Source organism: Mercenaria mercenaria, chromosome 15, assembly GCF_021730395.1.
Source record: "Mercenaria mercenaria strain notata chromosome 15, MADL_Memer_1, whole genome shotgun sequence".
NCBI classification, from domain to species: Eukaryota; Metazoa; Mollusca; class Bivalvia; order Venerida; family Veneridae; genus Mercenaria; species Mercenaria mercenaria.
The window spans coordinates 34139660-34150984 of NC_069375.1; the positions used below are offsets into that span (position 1 = coordinate 34139660).

The 11325-nt window shown below is 33.1% G+C and overlaps 1 protein-coding gene across 1 annotated transcript; it reads right to left on the reverse strand.

The window, feature by feature from the left end:
* Positions 1–686: 686 nt before the first annotated feature.
* On the reverse strand, positions 687–5389 carry LOC128549016 (GTPase IMAP family member 4-like). Its single transcript, XM_053524964.1, has 3 exons — positions 5261–5389; positions 3497–3627; positions 687–2655 (listed from the first exon to the last, which is right to left on the reverse strand). The coding sequence occupies exon 3, from the start codon at positions 2640–2642 to the stop codon at positions 1710–1712; it is 933 nt and encodes a 310-aa protein (XP_053380939.1). The 5' UTR covers positions 2643–2655; positions 3497–3627; positions 5261–5389; the 3' UTR covers positions 687–1709.
* Positions 5390–11325: the final 5936 nt, after the last annotated feature.

The window sequence follows — 11325 nt, forward strand, 5'->3', positions numbered from 1 at the left end:
AATGTATAATGATTAATTTATCTTAATACATTTTCTTGTTTTCCAAATATTACATATATAATTGTAAAACGAAGAAAACAATACCAAATATATTTATCTTTAAATAAAAACTGTCCAACAGATTAAAATCGAAAAGTATAGGGCTTTTCAAAACTCTTCTCTTGATAGTTTCAACAATGATTGGAAAAATTTTTATACCAGTGTTGAATATGTAATATGTACAAACGATGTTTACTACCAAAGCCGTTACCCTTTTTCTTTACATGTTTCCTTTTCATACTCTTCTTGTTATTTTTTTCCTTTTTTTACTTGGTATCGTGCATTTAAAATTATAATATTGTATAAATATGTGTATATGAATAGATGTAGTGTTGATGTATTTACGAAATAAACGGGCTTAAACGTGGTTCCAATAACAAAAAATAATCTTAATACAACAATAACAACTGGACGTAATTGCATTGAGCCGTACATGTTACAAGATGATAACTTTAAAATGATGAGTTATCTGATAATTAACTCCCAAATGACTAGAGTATACTATGAACGTATCAAATTGATGAAATTCAGATTGTTATATACACATTTTTCTACTCAGTTTAGACGGAACGAAATACGCATCGATATTTTCGACGTTAACGTGTAAATGCTATATCATGTATCAATAATGGATAAAAAAGTACATCAACGTTAACACTTGTTTTTATTTTACTCAGTCAGACAAACAAAATGTACTTCACTTAGAAGTGAAAATTAATATGCAACAAAAATATAAGCTTTGCACCAAGAAATATCCACGTGTTCTTTCAGATTAATTTTTCGCCACTAAACTCGCGCGTATTTCCCAAGCAGAACTGAATATTTCTCGATACATATCGACTAACCTACTAAATTAAATGCGAAATTATTTAATATCGAACATAGACATACAGTGCTCCCTCCGTACAGAGGCCCTCTGAACAAAAATCCCTACCTGAAAGAACACTAACTACTGACTCAAAAATATGCTTGGTTTTCTTTGTTTTACCTCTCTACAACAACTCCCTCAAAACAGAACAACAACCAAATTTTCCGTCTCCAAAAGGGTGTTGTTGTAGAGAGGGAGCACTGTACTTGCAACATAGAGGCCAGCAACAAGTTGTACTAATTTTATCACTTTTTATTGAAGGTTTACCTCATTTTAACTGTCACATCTCAATGAATGTACCTGTGTTTGTTGTCTTTCTTATGTATTTTAAACATTAAATAGTGAGTCAAAGTTTAATTGAAACATGTTGATATTTGGTCGAGATCCCCACAAATGTGCATAAACAAACGCTGTTGGGAATGTAACTTACATTTTAGCATAAAATCGAAATTATATAATACAAATTGTTCCAAACAATTTTTTCTTAATTTCATCACGAACACAAAAATACCGTAATAAACAAGGGGTTCATGTTTTAATTCTATAACATTTTGCCAATGGTCGGATAAATTTATATTCGGGTGACATCACACTTAAGGTTCCCGCATGTGAAATACTTAAAACAGTTAACAAACTTGCATAGCTATCTTACAGAATTCATGTTTGATTTAAGATATGTTTGAAATTTAAGACACTACATTGCTTCTATAAGAGACATCATGGTTAGTAGATACACATTTCCCATGCCCAATATTTCAATCATATGATGGTAAAATTCCATGATCATTAAGGTAGCAAAAAGTTAAAGTAAAGTACACTTAAACTTCCTCTTGCCTAAAATAAATGCATCTTTTAAATGTTTGAAAAAATTTTCCTCGTTCTTTCGACCTTTATTAATGTCATCCTTTAATTCATTTAAAGGGTCAGTGTCTTCAGTTCCGTCATCAACATATTGGTTTTTCCGGTCTTCTGTGTCTGACGAACACGTTGAGTTATTGGTATTCCTGGTCGACTGTGCCTGACGAACATGTTGAGTCATAGGTGTAAAGCATACAGTATTAAGATCAACTGTCCTCTGACTTCTTGGTACTCGTGGTTTTTGCTCGACAAAGTCGGATCCAGTGCCTGGGTCGCCAGATTTACCTTCTATTTCAAATACTTTATCTAACATCTTGCATTCCTTGTCTGATAATTTCATCTGCACCCCAGCTTTTTGCAAAATGTGTATTGAATCCTGTGTTATTCGATCTGGACTTTTGTTGTAGGCATACGATGTTGCTAATTCAAATGCAACATTTGAAAAATGAGTATTATTGTTGCTTTGTTTGATATCTTCAATCAGCTCTAAAATTTGTTTAACCTGTATTTCCTTTAATATTTTATCAGCCTTGTTATTGATATATGCTACCCTACGTTTCCCGCCACAGCGCTTGATCAATTCTGATAAACCATCTGTGGTATCTGTAGATAAATATTTATCCATTGTTTTTTTATCCTCTGTTTTTGTAAGTATAATGCATGCATATTTCTCAACCCCATGTCCAAACCAATCAAAAAATAAATCCTTTGTTTTTTCAAGCTCTTCTGTAAATCTACCTATTTCAAGAACAAAAACAATTGCATGGAAGCCTGGTGTCATAAAGACTAGAGATCTAATGAGTTCCTTTTGGATCTCATGCGCTGGTCGATGAGTATCAAATGTGCCTGGTGTGTCGACGACTTCAATAGATTCCATATCGATTTACTATCTGAAATTATTTCTAATATTATTGTTATATTCTACATACGTATTCAGCCAGCCCGCTGAGCTCAGTACATAGAGTTCAGCCCGCCCGCTTAGCTCAGTAGGTAGAGCGTTGGTCTATGGATCGGGGGGTCGTGAGTTCGAACCTCGGGCGAGGCGTATGTTCTCCGTGATGATTTGATAAACGACATTGTGTCTGAAATCATTAGTCCTCCACCTCTGATTCATGTGGGGAAGTTGCCAGTTACTTGCGGAGAACAGGTTTGTACTGGTACAGAATCCAGGAACACTGGTTAGGTTAACTGCCCGCCGTTACATGACTGAAATACTGTTGAAAAACTGCGTTAAACCCAAAACAAACAAACAAACATACGTTTGTAATTACGTTTTGGTTTTAAAAAATACATTTATTTATCATATTTATCCAAATAAAATATAAAAATTTTATATATAGATGTTTAAGGAAGTAGGTGATATAAAATTACTCAAGATTTTTAAAAGGTATCTGATTTTTCGCGTGTTTCTTGTGTAAATTCGACTAATGTCACGGACAAGGTATGGATACTTTTGAAGAAGTTACTTCTGTATAAGATCAAATAACAAAAGTCAAATTTATTTGATACTAGGAAAATAAAATGGTAAAATTTTATTGAAAAAAAAATCATTTCCAGTTGTTATAAAAACATTAATCAAAATAATATTAAAACATATCAGGCAAACAGTTATTAAAGACAAGTATTTACACTATTTATTTCTATCATATTCATATTTATCACCTACATTACCTCAATTGTTGAATTAAATATTAAGCTTCAAAAGTATTTTTCTTGATGCAAGAGTCATACCCCTGACCAGGCTGAGGTTTTAGTAACTGATGACGCTGAAAAAGACGCTTCAAATTTTTCTTCGCCGAGGATTGAATTTGCAGTTGAACTTTTCCCATGGCCCGTCCTTCCAACTAGTAAAATACGGATTTCTGAAATAAATTATTAAAACTGTCAAAAATATTCGACTCATAGAAGTGTTTATCACATGTATAAACACTTACGCACACAATCACGCTCTCATACACATACGCAAATACATACCTAAGGTCAAATATGAAATTATATGTGAACTGATTTCAAAATATCATTGTCACAAATGATAAATATTAAGTAGAACTCGCTATAAATCAAGTGTTGATATCAAAATCATACCAAAACAATACAGACAACAAAACGACAGATAAAACATCACCGGACTGTGTAAATGGTTTTCATGTTATTGTGCCTATTGTGAAAAGTAAGTGACGTTAATAACGGTATTTACAACACAACGTCGGCTGTCGTTATTTTGTATTTTTGACACTCCCTGCCTTTCTGTTACATGTTTGCTTGTGTAGTATCTAACTTTCATGATTTTAATTGAAATTGGTAGACATAGTCAAATAAAGACTGGACCTTTTATTATCCTATTAATATTATATAATAAACATATTAAGGCAGTCAAATTAATTCGGTGTTATCCCGGACGGTTTTGAACCAATAAATGAGAGTGTGTGTTTTACTATAATTTCATTGACTATAATGCATAGACTCATTAAAATCGAGTTTGCTGTTATGTCACTTGGTTGCGTTCTATTGAATATTTTCACAGATCTTCTGACTACGTATTTAATACTTCGGTGGTATCATGTACGTTTAAAACTGCAGCATATAACATGTCACGATGTCATTTAACTCAAATTTTTTTAGGATAAAATATGTAATTTGAATATTCAACCAAAGATGCTATCAGTAAAAGCAAGATAATAGGCATTTACTTTGTTGCAATGGCTTGTTGGAACTCCATCTTGTAAGCATACATGAAAATATCATTCAAAAGATATGAAACTTCACATGGTTGGAACTGTGCAACCGTCAGATTTGACGCTGGACTCAATCACTGACAGCAGAATCTTTAGTATACTGGTTGCAAAATATTTGTTGTAGCAGAATAATTGTCATTATGTCAACAACTACAAAGTGGGTTCTTGTATTTAAACTTCATTGAGTCTTTTTTTTTCGACAATACTTTTAAATTATTGAGTAGTTGAATAAGTATTATCCTTATGATGCACAGTGGTATCATTCCTAAATGAAACATATTCCGCTAGCTTTATGAAGCCAAAGTTGAGAAAGGTTATACTAAACTTTGTTCGATCGCTCCATCTTTTTACCCCGAAGAGCCATTAATCAACTGATAAATCTGGTGTGACTTTGGCATCCATTTTTGACAAAATGGAAATTTACATATAGAAAGGACTTTGTGCATTTATGAGCAACCATAAAAACAACTCTACAGTTATGACTGCGTCGCTGCTGACTTGCTCTACAGTTAGAGGTACTTAATAAGAATATTGGTTTCATCCGTTTTTTTTTATCGTTATTCTTCCCTGATGAAGGCTTAACGCCGAAACGTTGGAAGTTAATAATTGCTGTTGATTTTTCCTGTTTGTTTCATCTGAATTCGAAATACCTATTAATTGATATATTGATTTTCAGCGGCAGTTCATGACCTCTCCAGCTACGTGTACTTTTTGTTTAAATCAACATTAGATGAATGATAATCATATAATATTCACTTACTCGAATCGATGCTGCACTTTGAAGTCATATTTTATATATCCAAACTCAAAATGTATACACTACTTCATGCTTTATATGTAACTTTATCATGGTATGATATAAATTCAGATATGAACTTAGTACTCCGTGTTTAAATTCAATCTGATAGTGTATATCTTACTCTGTTGTGTATATAACATTTATCAAAATGAGATACCGTGTTATGTTTGAACACAGCTATTAAAAACTCATAATAGCACATGTATACACGCTAACTAATATCATAAATGTGTGACCTTTATATTTACATTGTAACTGGACAGCTTTATCTTTTAATACCTGTTCTTGATATTTTTCCGGCCGCAGGCCGGTATAGTTTTTATTTTTACTTCCTGTAAATATCTGGAACAAAGGTCATTTAACAGCTGATTAAAATAGTTACTGTACATTTTGATTGGTGGATGAAACATTTTAAATGGGATAGATAATATTTTCTAAAGGGGTATTAAGGTGCTCTTAGGTTTATTGTTAGACAGTACAGTCCGTTGCAAGAATCTTGTGGATCAGCTGAATCCCCTCGGTAGCGAAACGGATCGATCTTCTGTAAAAGATTTACAGTCAACTCGCCCTCGTGTCAACAGGAAAGTACAGAAAAATAACATCATCTTTGCATTCCCGAATTTATAATAAACTTCTAGTGTGGGTAAAATACATGGACTGTGTATTGAACACTATACTGATGAAGCATTATGTCCTATCCTTCTCTTTTTGAAGAGAACCAAGAGAATTCGTAAAACTTACAAAGTTCTCATTTCTTATAAAACGTTTAAGTCAGTTACTACTAGTACAATAGCCAGATGGTTAAAACCGTTTTAATGTTGTCCGGTATTAAAACTAGTGTCTTCAAGGCTCATTCTTTTCGATCAGCTTCTACTTCAGTAGCCTATGATAGAGGTTGTTCTCTGGATCGTATACTGAAAACTGCTGTCTGGAAAAATGATAAGATTTTTTACGAATTCAACTACAGTTCGTTTAACACTTTAAACAGGAATTTAAATTTTACCAGTGCAGTACTTAGTCGTTGTTAGAGGGAGGAATCCTTATTCATAGACAGTGTTGTATGTGACAATGTTTCCAAGTTGTTTGGATATTGACCTTTTGTATATAATGTGTTATACTATTTAACCTGATGACAATGTGTTTCAGATCAGAGTTTTGTTCCCCTCTGGCTCCGCTAAAATGAGGACGTTACTCCCTCCAGTACCTAAAAATCTAGACCAGAAAATTCACAAGAAGCCACCATTTCATACCTTTATATATATATATATATATATATATATATATATATATATATATATATATATATATAAAATCCTTGAGGGCCCCAATCCCGTACCTACCAAATCTCGGCGCTATGCATCTCGCCGATGACGACTTCGTACTAAACTGATGCCCCCATCAAATATTTCTGAATCCGGGCCTTTAACCTCTGTAAGCACAGACCGCAACCAAGCAAATAAAAGCAGACTCGAGTGAATCCAGTCTGTTCATGAGAGGTAATGAAATGTGCAAAACTCTTAAGACAGTAGCGCTGTCTTTAGCGGAAATCTATTATACATAAATATAATACTATAATAATAGACGTACGTATTGATCTCAAAGGACGAAAAAGGTATAACAACACCGATTTAATGATATCTAAAATATTTTTCAGCCTACATTCTTTGATGCAGTTAGCTACACATATATCTAAAATAAATAGTTCCTATTATGTTTGCAGCTGATATTTTAACATACATGTTTACATAACTGATTTTAGGTGTGCTTTGCATTTTTGCAAGGATGATTTTAGATATGCTTTACATTATGCAGTGTGTTTTACATTTTTGAGTGGATGTTTTTAGGTCTGTTTTACATGTTTACATAAATGTTTATGCTTTACAATTGGCGTTTGCAATGTGGGCTCTTCTCCGCGATATATGACCATTTTGTGTCGATTCGCCGTAAAACCCGACTTACTCACTCACTCACTCACTATTTGAACTTTGTGTTTTAGTTACACTGCATATATTCTGATTAACATTAACATAACTAATTCGTCGCCGGTTTCAAATTTGTAGTGGACGGAGAAGCTGAAAGCCATGCACTTCCTGTTTTGGAATTGAGTTTGGGGTAGTTTTCACAGTAAAATTAAATCATTATATCGTCTTGCCAAGCTATCATAAAATATCAAAACGAAACCAATGGATATTCAATAAGTATAAACTCTGACGGGGAATCTTGACAGCCATTTTGAATTTGGAAAACTGTCAGGCGAGCTACATCTAGTGTTAAAGTGATATAAGGGCACTATATTTCACGTTTTTGAACTTTATTCAATAAGATTTTCAACAAAAGATGAAACATGGGAAAACTATTTTAGATATTTGAAAATTTTATTTTTTTGCAAAATTATGTCGGCCATTTTGAATTGTGTCGGCCATTGTGAATATAGGCTTTCAAAATAGGCTTTCAAAATCTTACTTTTTCGAAAATTAGATATAAGGATTTCATTATCAAATCCCATTTTGTCTACTTCTAACATAAAATATTACTTAAATGATCATTTTAAACAAGTCTTAGAAAATTGGCGGCCATCTTGGCGGCCATTTTGAATTTCAGACGCCATGTTGTTTTTGACGCTTGGTTCTCGATAGAAAAATTATTGTATAGTTTCAAACAATAAACATGCAAAGTTATTTGCTTGTAGAATTATATGAACGACTTTTTGTATTATCACTCTAACTATATCATCTTGTTTTGTGTGCATGAACACGGTAAGTGTTTCTGTGAATAAAGATTGTTTAGGTACAAAGATGCAAATATATACTTAATTATGAAACTGCATGTGTCGCAATTGTCCTGCCAATCAACTTCATACCCATTCATCTATTTAGACGTATACATGAACATATAATTTACACAAAGACAGATAAAAGGTATACCTGTATTTACCAGCCGAATTAAATCAGATACAAAGCTCAAATTTCAGGACTCTTTCTAGAGAACATTTTATATTAAGTTCGCATGGTTTATTTAGTAATGATTGTACTGTTTCTATTAAATATGACAATACATTTGTTACAGATTTCGTAATACATCAAATTTAAACAGGAGGTGCTTCAACCTATAGAAATTATGACGCACATAGACATTTCGGACCACAGAGGATATTGGCAACATCATGTTAATAAGGACGAATTAATTACTGTTATGAGACGTAGGCGTTTATTGAAAAGGGTGAAAATTATTGTGCATATTTAGTCTCCAAAATTCAAACAAATAAAATGAAAATATACAAAACAGATATCACATCATCTATCAAATTGCAAAATGCACATTTGCATTAATTTCCATAATATATTCAATTCGTCTTTTTATTAAACCATTATTAGTCTTTCATTTCCCATTTCTTAAGAGTTTTCAGATTAACAAGGGAAATCAATTTGATAGATAGCGGCTTTTGGCAAAAATAATTCAAAAGAAATCATACATTTGCATCAGCATGAAGCTTTCATCATTATAAAAGTACAAATATTAACTGATAATAGAAGATCAATTGATAATGCCAGTGGAAAACGAATTAGATTTATTTGTTTCCGGGTAAGTTCAAAATGATCATTCTTCACCGAGTGATCAAAAGATGCATATTTTCAGAAATAAATTCCTTCTCATAGCAAACTTATGAGAATCTATTAATTTAGTCTGATTGATTAAGGCTATGCCAAAAAGAGATGCCACTGATTTTTTTTTTTCGGAATCTATATGTAATGGAATGAATCGGAGGGATTACACGCTATAAATGTATGATAGAGACTATTGGTTTATAATTATGGATTGAAACATTTTTCTTTTATTTTAGAGATACGCATTTAATATTCTTAAAACGTTTTTTAATGATTATTTGCAAATGAGTTTCTTCTTTCCATCTTTGCTTATCACCATTTTAATATTAGTCTCTTCTCAGTATCGAGCAGGCAGGTGAATAGCTATTTCTGAAACAAAAGATTGCCAAATTGTATAACGTTAACCGCGCCATTAAAGGAAGATACTTTTGCCATTAAGAATACCATTCTGTTTCGCAAACTTTGCTTAAAAGCAGATAGAGCTCAAAATATGTTGTTAATTTCAACGAAATATTCACATAAAAAAGTTCATAATTAAAAACTTAGACCCATTTTAAGGTTTTTATCATATTGTTCTTTAATTTAAGTATAGAGTTGGTATTATTTATCTTACAGAGTCTGTGAAAAAATTATATGAACATGTCCTTGAATCACTCTGGCCATAGATTTATCAGATCAAGTGGTTCCAACGGTGTTTGAGCGGTGAATTTAACGCAGATCTGATGGCGAAATATGGCCGATACTATAAATTCCCGGTCTTGTAAGTACGATTTAAAGGAATTTCTACCCATTAAATAACGAATCAAATGTCTGGAGCGCAAATGTGTCCACTTTTTAGCACATGTGTCCATTAAGCTGTGATTTGTGCCATTTATTGAAACACTTCTTTACAGTCCGACGGGGAAGGAGATTTTTTACAGTTTTTGACAATATCGCATCAAATATAGTGTTAATCGGGAACAAGTAGGTATCAAAACACTTTCTATGTAAAGGGCTTCCTCTTAAAATAAATCGAGTATAAAAGAAACAATCGGGTTTGTTTCTGAAAAAGTTGGCCGAAAAACCTAATGCAACGCAGTTTCGATTGTATCGCTTCGCAACGCAATCAAGTGGATACCGTTCTGTGTCTTACTTGCTTCCGTCTTTAGAAAGTCATTAGAGTCTCACTATGAATAAATTTAGAGCGTTCTATATCATTATAATGATCCCGCCATTTCTAATATATTGTACTTTTACATATTTACATTCAGTATTGCATTATCTGTAATATTGTCATGTGTCTGGTTGTTCTTTATTTCTGATGTTAATCCACAGTCTTTCCCGAAATTGAGAAATTTTAGCCCAGGACACGATGAAGATTATTCGATTAAACCTTTACTGAGTTGAGCTATCAAAGAAAGGTCAAACGTATACTATACGGCGTCTACAAAAACGATGTATTGTACACTTTACGCATGTAACTTTTATATTTACTGTTTTTGTATTTAACCTGAGGGAAATATTGATTAAACGATGGAATATATGCGGTGATTGTTGTTTTATATGTACGGTAAATGCTTTCCTGAAGACAATAATAACATGACACGTTTGATTAATAAAACAAGACTTTACCAAATAAATAAAGATCGGCAATAAATCTCCCTCATTCAGTGTACGCGCGCATTGAATGTATACTATCAAACCTGTGTAATACCTAAACATAACCATTAAATTCAATAGGGGCGATTTAATGTTGGTGTTAAATAACATTGCTGACAATTAAAGCACGAAGTACTTTGAATGCCTACTGGAGGTAAGATTTTTCCAAAAGTACCTTTATTCCAGTTCGAGACGTTCGCCGTCCGGTTCTTGGTTCACCCGTCCATCCGTCCGTACGAAATTAAAAGTGCTTATACATGTAAATGAAAAAGTATTTGTCTTTTCCTAACAAGTTATTTACAATTTAGAAACGAACAAATTGCGCTCTGAAAATGCAACGGAAGCTCTCAGTGGTTGCTAATGCTCAGGTGCTCAAGGGGGCCTCGTATCGCCTCCGGCCTCCAGGACCTTCGGCTCCACCGGGGAAGACCCCAGGTAGGCCCCAGGACTCCTGCCTGAGGTTTTTTTCCTACGGCCGTGCTGTTCGCTTGACGTATCATGACGTTGTCACTATGATATATAATATGACGTAATTATTTCAACCTATTCATTCTCAAATAATTTCCTTATGAAATTATATTCAAGATATATTTCCTGCTGGTATGCAATCATGGCTGCATTTCCTCAAGCAAATTTCAAATGGACACTTATACATGTATTATACTGCTCAAATAAATGTTGAAGTACAGTGCCGATTTTTTAGCTTTCAAATTTAAATCATGTATTCCTACGTTTGTCCAGAATGCGGGAAGTCATATAAGCATCAGAAAACTCTAAACAGAC